The sequence below is a fragment of the Talpa europaea genome (assembly GCF_964194135.1).
Source record: "Talpa europaea genome assembly, chromosome: 2".
In the NCBI taxonomy this organism is placed as follows: domain Eukaryota; kingdom Metazoa; phylum Chordata; class Mammalia; order Eulipotyphla; family Talpidae; genus Talpa; species Talpa europaea.
This window is the reverse complement of record NC_140068.1, coordinates 66,938,201-66,955,841: the sequence shown is the minus strand read 5'-3', so window position 1 is coordinate 66,955,841 and position 17,641 is coordinate 66,938,201. Positions and strand designations below refer to the sequence as shown.

Here is a 17,641-nt window from a genome sequence, read left to right as displayed (position 1 = left end):
GTAGCTTAAATGAATGAAATTTGGAGAATGAAAGAGGGGAAAAGACAGTAACAAAAAAAGGAGAGGAGAAACTATGACAGAGTTTTAAAGAAGGTATATAATTTGAGGGAGTAGAGCTTATGAGGAGGAAGAGGTATTCTGTAAGACCTAGAAATAAATACCACTGTATAAAGATAAATAAACAATGGAATGCCAAAGAAATAATTATCTTGATTTGCAAGAATTAATGATTGTCTCTATAGTTTTCTACAAAATCTGCCTTTTGTTCATGTAAAATGAAACACTCCATGAAAGGTGGAAATTAAGAAATAATAGTTCCTAAATGGTTATCAGCTGGTTAATAAAGACTAAATTTCTAACATTTTCAGTGGGTGTGGATAAAAAATAATGAATAGTCCTTTTAGCAAGCTATTCAAATATAAGTTTAATAGGTATACCAATGAGCCAAAACGTTCATAAGAATTTTGCCATTTATTATCAAATGAATTTTGGTTGAAGATAATAATAAAGTCGATCTAAAATTTGCTTTTGCAATAAGGCTTTATTTTACTGCACATTACCATGAGTGCCTGTGAATTGTTAAGTCTGCCATTATATGAAGATTTTTTTTTTTTTTGGCTTCTCACTAATGTGTCTCTTCTCACACTGAAGCCTCTTTGAGCTCTGCAAGGAAAGTCCCTTGCCCTCTACTGAAAATATAATTCATGAATAAGAAAATATTTTTAGAAAGAAACCAAGATTGTCAAGAGTAAAACTGGCAAAAAGTCCAGTTAAATTTACTCAAGTGAAAAAAAGTTCCTCAATTTTCGCTTGAGAATTTGATTAAACTGCCTTTATGTGTGAAGACTAATCTTTTTTTTTAAAAGATTAATTTATTTATTTTATACAAGAACAGGGGTACAGGCCAGATGCACGGGATGGTGAGAGGATTCACCAGAGACAGAGCTGGGAACAGAGCAGGCAGACTGATGAAATACACTGCTAAGGGAGCAGTGGGCGCAACAGGAGAGGTCTGCGGCGCCATGTGGGACCCTCGCCAGCCAGCTGGGATCAATCTGGCGCTGCAGAGGCTGCAGACAGCTTCACAGCAGCGCTCAACCACTCAACCGCTTCAACAGGGGAGGCCCTGTGAAGACTAATCTTTCTGAACACCATACTAGAGAAATTTTAGATCTTTTCTACACAAGTTAACTCCTGTAACCTGATGAATGAAGCAAATAACTTTAAAAAATAATTCTCAACATAAATTGTCCCTTTCATTTCTAATGCTCCCAATTTCAGTATTCTAATTTGTCACTCATCCTTTAGAAGCTTCATAGAAAGCTTCAATTATCCTCTAGATATTGCATACAACAAATTAATTAAAGAGCTAATCGCCCTACTCATGTGACTTAGATCTTTTAATAAGAATTTTTTTAGCAAGTTCTTCAGGGTGCTTGTGTAAAAGTTAATCTTATACACATTTATGCTGATTATTTTGGTGGATCATGATAACTTTTGGACTAGCATGTTTGTAGATTTCAATAAACCAGCAAACAGAAAGAGCCTACTATGCTCTATAAAAGAATAATTTTATCAATTAAAATACATTTTAATTTATAAAAATCAAATTTTTGAAACTAAATGACATAAAGGTTCACAATAAAATAGTAGGTAGAAAAAATAGATATGTAATATTGTATATACAACATAATTCACATTTTGAAAAGGTATAGCATTGGAAATATACCAAAATGCTAACTGTAGTTATCTTTAGGCTAGTAGAATCATTGTTTTATTTTAAATTTTCTTTGAATTAATCAATTTCACTAAATAAGATTTTGTTTTTAAAAGACATAGCTATACTTCTACCAATTTAACTTGACATTTTGAAAAACAAAAATAAATCATAATAAAATAAATAATAAAATTAGTTAAAATTTTTAAGTCATATTTCTTTTTTCTGTAAATAACCAGAAATCTTCTTTTTACCTTATGAAAACTTCCATAAAATAATGTCTTCACTTCATCAGTGTCAAATGTAATAGTTTGCACCTCGCCTCTTGTATCCTTATTAAAGAATGATAATGTCTTGCTAGAAGCTGTAATCAACATATGATTATTATTAAATCACAGGCATGATATACTTTATATTGAAAGTATTAGCAAATTTGTTGGAGTGATTACAAAAAAATGCAACATTTTTAGTTGAGATAAAATGTACTTAGAATACTTACTGATATGTTATATTTCAAAAGTTTTAAACACAAAAAACACATGTCAAGCAAATACATGTGTGTATATCTATATATTCAAAAGTTTCTTAAAGAAAAAGAGAAGGAAAAAGGAACATAATAAAAATATATACGCATGTGCCTTAAAATAAGGTAAAATTCCTTACGATCTGCAATTACTCCAACTTGTGGTTTGTAGTCTCTGTCTGTGATTTGCCAAATTGCAAAAGGGTCAGTGGGAGTTTCTGGAAGAAGTCTAAACAGTAATATAATTGTGTATGAAGGCGGGAGTCCATTTGGGTGTAGATCTCTGTAGAATAAAGCAAAATAAATGAATGAATGGATGGATGAGTAAAGAAGGATTTCTCATCAGAAATAGAGAATATTTTAAACTTTTGGACCAGAATTTCATTATAGATATTATTAGAGCCATTTATGATAAATTGGCTACATACTAGAAGGGAGAATTTACAAAAGACATCAAAAAACAAACACTAAAGTTCCAACATGTGTGAATAATAGATTATTTATAATCTGAAAAAGTCAAAAAATCTGAAAAATTCCCAAATGATCTCTTATACTATTGCTAATAATTAATTTTCTCCAGAAATATAAAAATTATAGAATAATTTTAAAGTGATAAATATTATATCAATGTTTGTGATTTAAAGAAAATGAATTTTACTAAATACACTTAATTTCCAATGCCAGGATTGGTTTTAAGTAAGATGATTTTAATTTCTCTCTCTAATCTCTACTATTTTTCATACTTCCAAATTTCTCTTTTGAAATCAAATAATCTCCAGAAGTTCATAGGTTCTCTAAAACAAAACCAGCAATAAATGTTAAGGCATGTGAAAACATCCAATGATGATAAATGGATGTGATTCGATTAAAAGGAAGTATTTCTTGGCATTTAGGCTTTTAGACAAAAAAAAAAAAGTGTTCCCATGAGTCTTTCCCTGAATTGAGCCTACCGTTATTCTGGGGAATCTTTGAAGTGGAACTGATGGGTTTTTGTCTGAGACCATTTAATAATACTGAAGGCCTTCATCGTTAACTTTTGACAGAAAGAAGCTATTCCTCCACAAATTCTGAAAAAGGATCCAGAATATATCTCTCTCTCTCTTTTTTTAAGATTTATTTTTTATTTTTATACAAGAACCAGGGCACAGGCCAGATGCGCAGGAGGGTGAGAGGATTTACCAGAGACAGAGTGGGGAACAGAATAGGCAGACTGATGAAATACACTGCTGAGGGGAGCAGCGGGTGAGACAGGAGAGGTCTGCTTCACCATGTGGGATTCTTGCCAGCCGGCCTGGATCAAACCCGCACTGCAGAAGCTGCGGACAGCTTCATAGTGGGGCGCTCAATCGCCTGCGCCACCAGGGAGGCCCCCAGAATATATCTTGAGGTATATCCTACTACCACATACCAGTATTACCTCTGGAACACAATGCTGCCTGCTTCTTAAAACACATGCTATGGAAAAGCTGACATGATGACTTTTGCACATTCAAGATCCTATTCTCTTCATAATAAGCCATGTTAAAAATATCTTCTCTGTATTAATTTGTCTCTCACCTAGCCATTTTTCTCCTTCTTTCTGAATGAGTGCCCATGAAACAAATAATTTAATTGCATTTATGACCTTTTCAGTCACAAGTTTTGACTCTTTAGAGAACACAGGCTTTCAAAGTTAAAATGTAGGAATCCTAATTTGAGGTGTCTGCGGGTTAAACACTGGGTCTTAAGGAACAGTGAAAAAAATCTAAAACTGTGAACCAATGTGGTCAGCCATAAAAGAAAGAACTTGGTTTGGTCAAACTGCAACAATACAATCTGTACTTCTTTAAAAGAAATTAGCTTTGGTTTTAGTCTGAATTTTCCATCAGCTTTCTGAGGGTATTTCAAATTTCAGACATCATTTTCTGACCCTGTCTTAAGTTTCTTAAAGCTTTATTTCTTCCTGTTTTTTTCTCTCCATACATTGCCAAACACATATCTTTCAACATTAAAATTGTTCTCATTTTAATGAATAAGAAATACATATTTTGGTTATCATGGCCAGGTGCAAGGTTTCATGAAATAAAATAACATCTCGAGCTACCCAACAGATTGCTAAAGCATTGGCCAATAAAAACTAACCACTGCCTGTCAGATCATGGACAAGCCAAACCAACAAAGTCTTTCATCTTTTGGAGGTCTGAAACACTAAAAAGTAGGCCTGCTCGCATTCTGCTCTCACTCCATCCAGTTCCTCTGCACCACAGGGAGAAATGTTCAAAATAATAAGTTGCCTTCCTGTTTAAACAGCCTCCCTTAGAAGAAGCATAACTGCATTCCAAGCCTTCAGTTCAAAGGGGCCAGTCATTCACAGGACCACAAAACCAGGTTGAGGTTCTTGGATGTGAGAATAGCAAGACTTGAGTCCTAGTCTCCTGTGCGACCTGATAGAAGACACAACCCAACTCTATTTAAGGAAACTAGACAATGTTGTCCTTAAGGAGTCTTCTGTCATCGCTAAAGTCCCAGGATTCTCAGAAGTCAGCACAGATTCCAAGAATCTCAGAAAAGTGTGTCACCCATTAAAGAAAAAAGGACCTCCTGTTGTCACACTCACGCTGTAGGCTGATTCACAAAGGCGTTCTTCTGAAGCCTGTAAGCTGAATAGCTGGGGAAAGAACCTGACTCCAAAGAGACTCCTTGTACAGAAGCAAAATTCTTTTCTGTCAGGTTGTATGCTTCAAGCATCTTAAAACCTTTACATAAAAAAAGAAAAGAAGGTATTGAAATGAAATCATATTATTATATTTGTTAAATCCTGAAATAAATTAGCCCAAGGTACAAATGCTTACCTGGTGAGGTGTAGCCATCCAAGTAAATGAGAGGGCAACCTGCAACATACAGGGTGCTTTAGTACAACTCACTGACCTGATACACAAACATTCTATATCCCAGAAGGCAGCCACATACATATATAAAGTAACAAAGTTGTGCAGTCATTTATAAAAACTAACCTTTCTTGTAAACTTATAAGAGAGAATATCTATTGACCACTATAAGCAGTGTTTTCTCAACATTCTCCTGCCCCTTTGGAATTTTACAGTGTTCTTACAAGTAGCAAAAATGAATTAAAGGGGAAATTTTTCAGATATTTTTCAATGGATTGAAGAACTTTTCTCCCAAGAAATTTTAGATTTATGCGAAGATAGAAATTTGTCCCTATCCAACTCTTTCTCTGCCACAGCCCCAAGCTTCACAGTGGCTGCTATATATTACATAACAGCTGTGTGTGTGTGTGTGTGTGTGTGTGTGTGTGTGACAGCTTTTACGCTGGGCCCCAGAGGGCCCCAAAGCTGAGAATGTGGAGAGTAGGTTTCAGGGCCACCTGAAGTGGGGGGAGACAGCTCTTCCCACTTTCACTAGTGCAGGTCCATTCTAAGCTTCAGGGAAGTTTTCCTAGTAAACCCCGAGATTTGTTTGCTACTGCCACCTCTCACCAGCATTCTGTGTTTTTAATACAGAGTTTAGTAAGGGAAAATACAATACTTATAGACCATAGACCTTCCTAAGATCAAGGATCTTAGCTACATAACTGCCTCCATAATTCATATCTCTAGGATCTGTGCTAATGATTAGGGAAGAAGATAAAATAACAATCCATCTTTACTTGTCATGCAATTTTTTCCTTCACTATATTTTAAAAATTGAACTTGAGATCTTGGTTTAGCAAGAAAAAAATATACCCCCAAAAAACCCAAATGGAAACTAAGTGAATTTCAATGGAGCATGCACACACACACACCCACACACAGATGTCAATTTTTTCATTGCTCTTTGAAGCACAGATGTTGACAGAATAAATACCAATTGATTACTAATAGAAAAAACCTTCATCTCACAAAAATGTCGTCTATAAAAACATTTCTAAGATGAATGTTAATTTAGTGAAATATTGCAGGCATGGGGATGGTGGGAAAAGGATATATCAAAGCACTTTATTTCCATACAAGGAGTATATCTTCAAGGCTAAAAATGAACCGATGACAAGCACACATTTCACATGGTCTCAATAGGAATAATGATTCATCAGGATCTCAAGTGATTTCCCAGGACCTATTTATGCAAAGACTCGTTCTCATATAGGATAGGGAATTGTCCACTAAACAGTTACTTTTCCAAACAAGTGAGGTTATGGATCCACATGGATCCTGACTTACTTGAAGTGGCAGTTTCACAGACAAATGTAATGAGGCTGTCTTCTATCTTCTCAAAAGATTCAAAGTCATCCACAATGAACACGTGCCTTTCGCTTGGTTTGCTGGCTATGTTGGCAAGCTCATTGTAGTCAACATCAGCCACGCCAACGACAAAGACACTGAACCCTGTGGAACAGTGTTTACAGAGTGAATTACATAGCTCCTTTTTTCATCCACTATTATTTAAACAATTTAAAATACATTTTATCAGAAATGGTGCTGTATTTTCTCAGCATAATAAGCAAGTCCTTCTAATTGATAATAAACTCTAATAAATATCTACTTATTTATAGGTTTACCTATTTTCTGGCTTGTCAGATTCAGTTAATTGCATTTCCTAAAATAAAGTCTCAACAATTAAAAGATGTGCATTTTAATCGCAAAAGGAATTAACTTGACCAAAGAACCACAATCCTAAGAATTCTGCTATTCTCTCAGGCACTACTAATGTTTTAAGCTTCTATGACTCAGATACCAAGAATGGGCTCATTTAAAAAACTGAATTCTTGAAATTGATTTTCTCAACAACTTCAGGCTCAAAGGAAGCACCTTTGGCCTCTTTTAAAATTGAATCTACAGCACCCACTGGTAAAAAACTTTTATTTATTTAGGTTAATACACAAAAACAAAGTTTTTCCTCCAAAAGCTTCATTTGACAGTAGAAAAAAAAAGACTACATGAAGAATTTGTACACAAATTAGATATAAATAAGGTAATCTCAGGAGTAAGTCTTCAAAATCCAAATTTAAATCAGCTAGATGCCTATAATATACAGAAATATGCTCAAGTCATAATATAATGGTAATAATTTACAAAAGATAATTGCAAGAATAATCTTAGCAAATTTCCAGGCAAAAACATATATGGGCAGAGACAAATTCCATGTAACAAAGTACTTTGTAATTTTCTACAGTAGATCACGTTCAGTACAGAATTTTTAAGATAGGTTCACTTTGGACTCTGGAGGGGGGAGGAGGAGGGATGTTAAGGGAGGTTAAAACAAGTACTGGAAAGACCTGGTTTCATATTTAGCAAGCCTAAGTAGCTAATCCAAAGTGTAGTACCATCAGGAGGGTCTCAGGATGTCTAGTTGCCTAGATCAACCCGGGGGGTATCTCCCTGAGGCCTTGCTACTTTTTGCAGGGAATCTTTCAGCAATGGGCATTTAGTTTGCATTTGCAAGGTTGTACTAAACCTTTTGTCACTCTCTCTCTTTCTGGATAAAAGCCAGCATAAAGAACCAGCACTCCTACTATGGCATTATTGTTTTCTGGAGACTTCCACTCACTATGAGGAAATTAGGTTTATCTTTGATAGGCACTGAGTCACAGCTTATACAAAGAATACACCATGTCATTTTGAGCAATTACCAAACCATTGCATAATTAAATATAAACTGATACTAGGAGGGTATATCAGACAGAGTAAAACAATAAAATAAAAGCAGCAATTTTAGTCTTTTGCAATCATTTCTGAACATTTAAAACTTTACAAGAATGAGGACACCCTCAGGCAGCGCCCCTGCTTACCTGACTGCTGGATGACAAAAGCTGCCTTCTTGACCTCATCCTGCGACCGGCCATCAGTCACCACAACCAGCACTTTGGGGACATTCTTTCTCATGCCGCTCTCCCAGGTCAGGACCTTCTCCTTGATGAATGTGAGAGCCTTGCCTATAGAATGTGGCAAGGAATATTTTTGTGTCATCTCAGTGAAAACTGGCCAAATGCCAATAGCTATGGCCAACTGATAAGGATGGTAAGTCAGCTCTGTTACTCCAAACTCTTTGAGAGTGAAGGTCTACATATACTCTGACTGTCTGTACCTGTTCTTGTGTTTCCACCTCTGTATCTAATATTCTGGAGAGCCCCGAGGGCGAGGGCCTTGTCGTTGTATGTGTTCAGCTTGAACTCAGACTTGACCTCGTCACTGTACTGCACGAATGAGACCTGAAAGGGAATGCAGTTTGGTGATGAGGATAATTCATATCTTTGTATATTTCAATTTTCTAGTGAATCCTTACTTACAGAATGGAAAATATGTATTATACCTGATAGAATTATAAACTCCTTAGAGCTAATATTATAACACTAACTACTGCTATCTCATTAAATTCTCTAATTTCTAATCTTTAGTTATATTATCAATAATTTATATTATCAATGTAATTACACTGTATTCACATGGTGCCTTTCCTTAAAAATGTAGCAAGGGAAGGGTAAAGCTGAGGAAAAAGAAGGTTCTGGGGTCAGAAATGAGAACACACTTTTGTGAACTAAATTTTTTTTTTTAAAGATTTATTTATTCATGCATACAAGAACTAGGGTGCAAACCAGAGGTGCGGGAGGTGAGAGGATTCACCAGAGACAGAGTGGGGAACAGAACAGACAGATGTACTGAAATACACTGCTGAGGGGCGCAACGGGTGAGACAGGAGAGGTCTGCTGTGCCATGTGGGGTTGCTCCCTGAGGGCTGGGGATTGAACTCTGTGTGTCAGTGGCTGGCAGTAGCTTGATAGCTCTGTCTTTAAACCCTGCGCCACCAGGGAAGCCCTGAACTCAAATGTTGGCTAAACACTTGGTTCTCTGCCAACTGCTCCTTTTCTCTGACTCTTCTTCATGGTAATATGAAAATGATGCATGAGTGACAGTAATCAACACTCATCACAAACTTAATGGCAGTATGACTTAAGTAGGAGAACACTGACTTTGTAGTCAGGATTCACTAGGCTCAAGCTCTGCCTCTGCCAAATAATACCTGGGTGGCACTGAGCAAATTCTCAACAATCCTGGGATGTGGTTTCCTTATCACTAAAATAGAAATAATTATACATACTTCCTAGGGTTGTTTTAAGGACTAATAATCCTGCATACAAAGTAAAATTAATGAACTATGATAGCTATTTATTTTTGTTTTTACTAGAAATCTTAATTTCTAAAAGCATCAAAAAGATTGCTTTTTTGTTGACACATTCAGTTGAGAATATAACTAGCTTGTCTTTTTTCTCCTCTTGGGTTAGAACATCCACAGCATTATTTGGGGATTTGAAATTGAGTAATTCCATAAAGTACTACACCATAAGAGAAGACATGGTTTATGAAATTACTTATGGTTCATGTCAAAATCTCTTATTTTCATGTCTCTAAGATGCCACAATGAAGAAAGATAAACTGCAAAATTAAAGAAAAAAATTTGCCAAGAGGTACAGTAAGAAGTCAAAAGTTAGAAGAGAGTCATACAAATAATGACAATATAAAGTGACACTTTGCTCTGATATTAATAGTAATATGGACAAAGTCCTTCAGACACATGGAATGCCTAAAGCCATCAAGGAAGTCTCTCCACAGGGATGAAATTTAAAATGGGCCTTCAAGGGTTTACAGAATCTAAGAAGGAGCTTATAACAGCTTTAATTAGATTGTCAGAGAGATCTAGGAAGAACCACTGCCCTACCCACAGTCTCCCCACCCCCCCAAAAAAAAGACAGTTTCAAACCACTGGACCAGAAAGATCATGGGTAGTTTGGAATGAGCAGGGGAGATTCTTGACTTTACAAGTAGGTTAAAGCTAAATGACTAATTATTTTGTGGGGCTTCTCATGGAAGAATAAAATTATTCTAAGTTCCTCTTTGTGAAAAACAAAGAAATTTGGAGTGACGCCATGGCAAGAAAATTGGTAGTTATCATTTAGAAAAACAAATGAAATACCTTTGGGTCAATAACAGCCACTCTTCCTATCAAGGTTCTCACTGTAATGTTATCATAGAGGGGGCAGCATTGTTCCCCACCCAGTCACTATTCATCACTGAACCCTCACATTTAATAGGGTCTGACAATCACAATGCATTTAATGTCCAGAGCATTATATGACATTATTTTTAAAGATTTATTTTTTTATTTTATACAAGAACCTGGGTATAGGCCAGATGCGCGGGAGGGTGAGAGGATTCACCAGAGACAGAACAGGGAACAGAACAGGCAGACTGATGAAATACACTGCTGAGGGAGAAGCTGGGGCAACAGGAGAGGTGTGCCACGCCATGTGAGACCCTCGCCGGGGGGGGGGGGGGGGGGAGAGGGGGGGCTGGGATGGAACCGGCGCTGCAGAAGCTGTGGACAGTCTCACAGCACAGTGCTCAACCACCTGCGCCACCAGAGGAGGCCCGCATTATATGACCTTTTATATGTATTAGAAAGAATCACAACCCCCTAAATTCTCCAACAGGGATATCATGTAGCCAAAGAGAATAACTAGAGGAATATTTATTTTCCTACTCATCATTCATACCAAATTCCCTTCCCGAAAAGAAATGCATGTGTAAAGAAAATGGCAACTAATAAATGTCAAAAATATAGTTTAAACTTAAAAAAGAAGCTCCAAGGAAACAAGATATCACAAATGAATAGCCATCAATAAAGTGACACCCACCTGAATTCCACCTGGATTGACCTCATCAAAGGCTCCCACAGTATTGAAGATGAATTTTACAACTTTGTTAAAATTATCATCCCCAATACTCCAGGAAGCATCAGTCAGGAACACAATATCTGCCTTGGCCCCTTTGCAAACTGGGGGAGAGGAGAGAGGAGGAAATCCCATAAATTCTTTCATTATCTGAAATTATAGAACTTAGAAATGTCATTTAATATCTGGCTACTCAAAGTGTAGGTTAGCACCAACAGTGCTACCTCGGAGTTTCTTAGAAATGCAGAATCTTGAGACCTAACCCAGACTTCCTGAGTCAGATTAGCAATAATAACAAGATGCCCAGATGATTCATACACACAGTAAAGTTTGAGAAGTTCTAACTGGCCCTCAATTTCTGCTCTGGAATGACTCCATCTACTAAGCTCTTTCCTCGCAGAATGCCTCAAGTAGCTTCAAACTATAAATGAAGAGGAAATCCAATAAAAGCAATAATGTCCACAGCATTAGAATAGTGGATTTGGATATTTTGTAATGATTATAAAAGATTTAGTGCAGATGATTTTTTTTTAATTTTAGATTACTAGAATCGTATGGAGGGAATGAGGTAATAAAATAAATTGATTCAGCTTGAATCTTCAGATGTGGAGACAAAATAATTCTAAAGTAAAGATTATATTTTATGTATAAAAATTGAACATGTAGAGTGTACAACAAGAGCGAACCCAAAAATGCACCACTTCTGTCACAGTCATTGACAGTGGGGAGCCTGTATGTGTAAGGTGGCAGAGTGTATAGGAGAAGTCTATACCTTCAGCTCAATTTTCCTATGAGCCTAACTGTTCTAAAAAAAATTAAATTTAAAAACACATTTTAAGCCAAAATTATTTACTGAATTTCTTTCAACAGTCTAATTAAAAGAAACCCATCATTATTTTACCCTATAACATACAATTAATTTTTAGTTTTACTTATTCAGTAGGTTTAACAATGTTGGAGCATCCTAGAGTCTTCTAAAGAGAAAAATACTTTTAAATTATGAAATCCTTTCAGTTAAACAGTATACAGAATGTGGGAAAAGAATTAACAATTAGATAATCAGATTATACTTAATTTGATAAAGAACTGAGAATTGCCCTAAGTTACTGAGAGACCAGTCTCAATAGTTCAGTATGTCTTTTGAAGAGTTCAATAAAAGTGACAATTATGTGTCAAACTTCAGTCAATGGAATTTTTTTTTTTCAGTTTTGTAGAATACAAAGCACTTCGCAGGTCAGAAGCTAAGAGTTCCAGAGACAAAGATCTCAAGGGTTAGGTTGCAGGTACAGCCAGAAAGGTTCAGAGTATCTGTGACGCCAATAACTAGCAGAAAGAAATGCCCCCTATGTGACTACGGACCATGTGCTGTATCTAAAGCCTTAATCTGCAATCTTGTGGAGACAGAGTTCCAACTGAAGAGGTGAGGTCATTTAGAACTGACTTTATTCACACCCAAATGTGACCATAGGGGAAGAAAAAACTACTGACACTCTTTCCATTTTATCTAAAAATTTCTCAAGAATAAGTAAGAAATATTTGATAACCATCATAAATGATATATAAGCTGCATAAATTAGAAGGCTATAAAACTTTTCTCAATTGAATGCATTACTTAATCAGCTGTACTTACCATCCCGGGCTGGTGGAATTGTGGGAGGGGGAGGAGGTGTGGGTGGCTCAGTAGGGGCTACTGTTGGTTTTACAGCTAGAGTTTAAAAAGCAATAATTAGAAAAACACAACATGCATTTTTCATGTCATAGAAAGTAAACTTTAAGGGCAATTTAAATTTTCAATAATAAATCAAGTCTCATTGGCAGTCTCATGCTGGAAATTCTATTCTGTCCAGATTTGGTCACATTGGTCATTACTCAACATTGACCACAGCCACAGAAAGCAAAGCCAAGATGCAAAGGGTGAATGTATGGCCTTCAGATAGGGCCTACTGAGTAAAGCCACTAAAAATGGGTGAATATTCATCTTCTCCATTAGCTAGAGTCATCTTCCTCCATTAGTCCTTTCCTTAAAATAATGTCAACTCTGTAACTCAAGATTTGCTGCAGATAGAGGTCCTGACCCAGCCATAAGTTCCACCTACAAAAACCTGAAGCCATGGCAACATTCCTGCTGCCCAGAGGAAGATGTGCCCACCCAGGAGTCACCTGAGTCTCCCACCCAGTATTCCACTCTAAAGCCTTACAGAGACTTTCCAGATAACTCAAAAACTTACTGGTATGTTCTTTAACCAGGACACCCGGTCCCTCAAGATTTGGTGTCTGTACGAATACAGTGACACCATAGTCATTGTCTGGTGAAAGGCCAGTGAAGCAGTGACTGGTTTCTGATCCACGCACTGTAATTTCTTGTCCTCTGGTTCCTGATCATGACAACAAAGGAAAATGTCCTCAATGACACGTAAAGACATTTTGTACAACATTTTATAAACAAAATGGCATCTTCTTTATTGAAAATCAGAATGTTACTATGAATGTTCTTTTTTTTTTTTTTTGCATACACACCATCTGCAGGGCTCAGTTTTAGCCGGTAGGAGGTGGCTGCCCGGTGAGGAGACCATCTGACACAGAATGTATCCCACCCGACCTGGTAAGTTTTCAGATCTGTTACATTTAAATACACTACAAAATAAAGAAGGAAACAGATTTACCTCATAAATAAGGGCAAATATCATACTTTTAACCAGAACACTATTTTGGAACTTCCAATGTAAAATCTTACTGTTTCCTAATAAGAAACATCCAAGAATCTAGATGAAAAAAGCCAAAACAAACCTGCCTTTTTAATCACTTACTTTCAAGGGAAAGAAATTCCACACAGTCCCTTTCACTACTATGAATTTCAAAGATGTCTCATGGAAAATAAGAAGAAATTTTTCTAAAAGCCTCTCTGATAAGTTCTTAAATAGCTATTAAAGCAATCAGTGATGGTAAAATATATCTGTGGACCAAATCAGCAATTATGGCATTTCTGTAAGAAATTTCAATTAAATCAATGCACTTCAGTAACACATATATTAGCACCAAATGTCAAGAAGAAAATGTCAAGAAAAATCCCAACTATAATTTTGCAAATTAGTCATGGATGAGATTACAATTATTATAATTTTTATATTTCAAAATTTCAAAATATATTTTGAGAAACAAACATATCTCACCATATACATTATTTATATACTCAAATACGTATATATTTGTCTAGCTAGACAAAAAAGGGTCACCGACTTAAGGCTGAGGAAACCACATAGGTTAAGAAAAAACAAAATAGAAATGGGCTGACCTAGCAAATTGTGCTATAATTTATCTTATAACCACAAAAAGAGGCCCTACTCACATGTCGTGCCTTGATCCACCAGGGGGACACTGAGTCCAGAATCATACTGAGCATAAACATTCACATCATAGGTAGTGCTGGGGTTGAGGTTGTGTAACGTGTATGATGTCATTTCTCCAACAAAGACCTCCATGGGTTCATTGGAACCTTAATAACAATCACAAAAATACACAGAAAAATATGCCATAACTATTTCCAAATTTTCCTTAAAATCAAATCTCAACTTAGAGTCAAATGATAGTATGAGTACCAATAATCCCATAGTCCCATATACATTTATTCACTGTAGCAAGCACGGCATTATATGCAGGTGAATATAAACCTGAAAGCTAAGACTCTTATTCTCAAAGCAGGGCATAGTGCCCAGAATGTAGAAGGTATGCAATCACTGTTCCTTGCATGAATAAGTTTACCATGCAATCAACTTCCTTAAGGCTCTCAAGTCTCTTCTTCAAGCACCACTTTGTCAGCATAATGCTTTGCACATAGTTGGTGCTCAAGTCACATTTTCAATTTTTGTAAAGAGTATTTAAGAATTTCTATCTCAGGCTCATTACACAAGTTTGGTTACTGAAGGTCCTCAGATTTTCTCTTCCTTTAACTTCTCTCTATTTCTTACACGAGATGACCTTTCCTTTCTCTTATCCCCTCTTCTTTGTTTTTTCTAGTTCATACATTTCTTCATGCATGGAAGATGTTCTAGCAAATATGGTGCAAAGAATAGTTTTCTTGTATTTTGCTAATTTTATAGATAGAACATAGAAACAATAATAGCAAATAAATTAATCAAGGTGATATCCATTTAGGTGAAAGTGTAAATGGGAAGCTGAAAGCAAATCTGTCATGAAAATCTAAAATGTATATACCCCAAATGGAAAAATACCTTACTCCACCAGGAAAAAATAACAAATTTATATTAACTAAATATGCCTTATTTCACAATCATAATAATATACAGATGTCTGAATGCAAACAACCTCAATTGTATAATTTTATGGAATAAGTCAAACTGTTTAGCTATACAAATTAATGAGTCTTATCTATATCCATGATAAAATTGATGTACTGTAGATCAGTGATTTAAAATGCTATTTCCAGGAACACTACTTCTGGTCAGAGACAACCATGACAGTGGAAGTAGGTGGAGAATCTAATTGTAGGGGATGCTATAGAGAACACCCTCATTTGTAAATGATTCTTCAATGCATTTCTCCAATGATAAAGGAGCTTTCTTACCCACTGGCTTATAAACAATCTTATATCCAAGAACTGGAGAGGGTGAAGGATCCCAGGACACCCTGAATCTTGTATACCATTCATCAGAGATGTGTATGTTCTGAGGAGGAAGCAATCCCACTAAAAACAAATTTTGGCACATATTATTGACTTTTCATTTGCACATAGGGAAAGCATATAACTTTATGAATATTAATCATGAGCATTGACAGTACAGTCTTATGAGAGTCATTTAATAATATTGCTTAATGTCCTATCCAGAAAATAATTAAGAGACACAGAAATGTTTAACAGAAAGCTTAGTAGTTTTCCAAATTCAAATAGCAACTCAAACAGACCTTAGAAACAGTGCTGGTATGTTATATGACACAAAAAAAATAGATAATAAAAGCTCTCATACCATTTTTAGAATGATATAGATTACATAAATTTGGTTTCTTTCATAAAAAAGGTGATTGAATTTTTAAAATAATATGCAGCACTTTTTTCTAATGCTGCCTTTTAAACTAAGTAGAAAGCTTTTCTGTAATTCTTTCAGGGCAAATTTAAGAGGATTAGGAGTATAGATGATAATTAAACATAGCCTGAAATATCCTTTCTCAAATAAATTGATTTGTATATGCATATCAGGTATTCTAAATTAAAGCTACTACAGACTTAAAAAAAAAAAAAGAATGATATAGATTACAGGTTGCTAAAGCCAAAAAAGCAATTTAGAGACTATCTAGTCAAACCATTTATCTCACATAAATGATTTGCCCATGACCACACAACCAGTTGGTGACTAAAATGATGTTCTTTCCCAGCACAAACATAACCTGGTTAAATGTTCAAGTGTCCAGAGGTACTGCCTTCAACTCCACAGTGATGTTAGGCAGCATGCTAAATAACCACTGAGTTGTTATTCCTCACATTATACAAATCAGGAATTCAACCTGAACATTTTTTTCACAAGAAAAACTAGAAATTGTTTTGCTCTTCCTGGAAAATACAAAATCTAGTGAAAAAAATTTTTACATATTTTAATAAACACAAAATTTCCCCAGAAAAATACCAAAACACATTCTTAAAGCCTAAGGGCAAGTGAAAAATGAGAAGTTATTAATTAAAAACATCTCGAGTCCACTAGACTGAGTCTCCACTGACTCAGTCCTATAGACCATAAGACCAAAAGATATGCACATTCTTGGCCTTGAAAGACCGAGCTGGGACAGCTCTAGTCTTACTTTTCTCTTAGGCGCTTTTAAATAGTACCTCTCCCAAATTCTGTAATATTGCCAAGATCATTTGAATGCAAAAAAGAGTTCTGGCAACTTAGTATAGCAAGGAGATTAAAATCATGTTACTTAAAGAGATTTTTGCTTGAATGAGAGGAAGAGGAATGCCAATATTTACCTGCAACAGAAAGCAGACCTAGAGCCCCACTTGCCTTAAACCAGTGGCTCTTAAACTTGGCTGCACATTAGAATACCAGCAGGTCCAAGGCACACCTCAGACCAGTTAAATGAGTATCTCAGGCATAAACATTTTTTTTAAGTTTCCAGATGATTCCACTGAGCAACCAAATTGAAGAACCTCTATTCCAAACCATAAGAAATTGTCACCTCTGTAGGCTGGAAAAGAAGCCTAGGAACAGGTAATTATTTGTAAATAACTTGATACAAAAAAAAATACAAAATATTTTTTCTTAAAAAAATAAAGTTTAAAGACAAGATTACAGCCCAATTACTACTTCCTTATTTATGACTTAAGATTCTATCATAATTTTTTTTCTGATACTAAATTGATTGAGTTAACAGCTACAGCCTTAACTGATACAACAAATTAAATTATTCATAGAACATACAATGGTTTTCAAGAGAAGAAATAAATCTATCTCAAGCAAAACAAACACTGCAGATTCTTGTCTCCTTGTCCTAAAGTGAACCTTTAAAAAGTTTTTAAAAATTATATTCCGGGGCCTCCCTGGTGGCACAAGGGGTTAAGCACAGCACAAGCTACAGCCACTGCAGCACAAGTTCGATCCCTGGCCAGGGAGGTGACACACATGGCGCAGCAGACCTCTCCTGTCTCGCCTGCTGCTCCCCTCAAGAGTGTATTTCAGTCGATCTGCCTGTT

The 17,641-nt window shown here is 35.9% G+C and overlaps 1 protein-coding gene across 3 annotated transcripts in view; it reads right to left on the bottom strand.

Moving 5' to 3' along the window:
- COL12A1 (collagen type XII alpha 1 chain) overlaps positions 1 to 17,641 on the bottom strand; it is a gene marked incomplete at both ends in the record, with an annotated part of 107,254 nt that overhangs the window by 24,128 nt on the left and 65,485 nt on the right. For all 3 annotated transcript variants that reach the window (XM_084256465.1, XM_084256466.1, XM_084256467.1), the window contains 13 exons: positions 1,972 to 2,081; positions 2,381 to 2,523; positions 4,837 to 4,975; positions 5,072 to 5,110; positions 6,437 to 6,601; positions 8,005 to 8,148; positions 8,301 to 8,424; positions 10,906 to 11,045; positions 12,572 to 12,646; positions 13,170 to 13,316; positions 13,459 to 13,575; positions 14,288 to 14,434; positions 15,524 to 15,643. In XM_084256465.1, the coding sequence (XP_084112591.1) occupies positions 1,972 to 2,081; positions 2,381 to 2,523; positions 4,837 to 4,975; positions 5,072 to 5,110; positions 6,437 to 6,601; positions 8,005 to 8,148; positions 8,301 to 8,424; positions 10,906 to 11,045; positions 12,572 to 12,646; positions 13,170 to 13,316; positions 13,459 to 13,575; positions 14,288 to 14,434; positions 15,524 to 15,643 (1,610 nt within the window). The remainder of the gene's footprint in view (positions 1 to 1,971; positions 2,082 to 2,380; positions 2,524 to 4,836; positions 4,976 to 5,071; positions 5,111 to 6,436; positions 6,602 to 8,004; positions 8,149 to 8,300; positions 8,425 to 10,905; positions 11,046 to 12,571; positions 12,647 to 13,169; positions 13,317 to 13,458; positions 13,576 to 14,287; positions 14,435 to 15,523; positions 15,644 to 17,641) is intronic.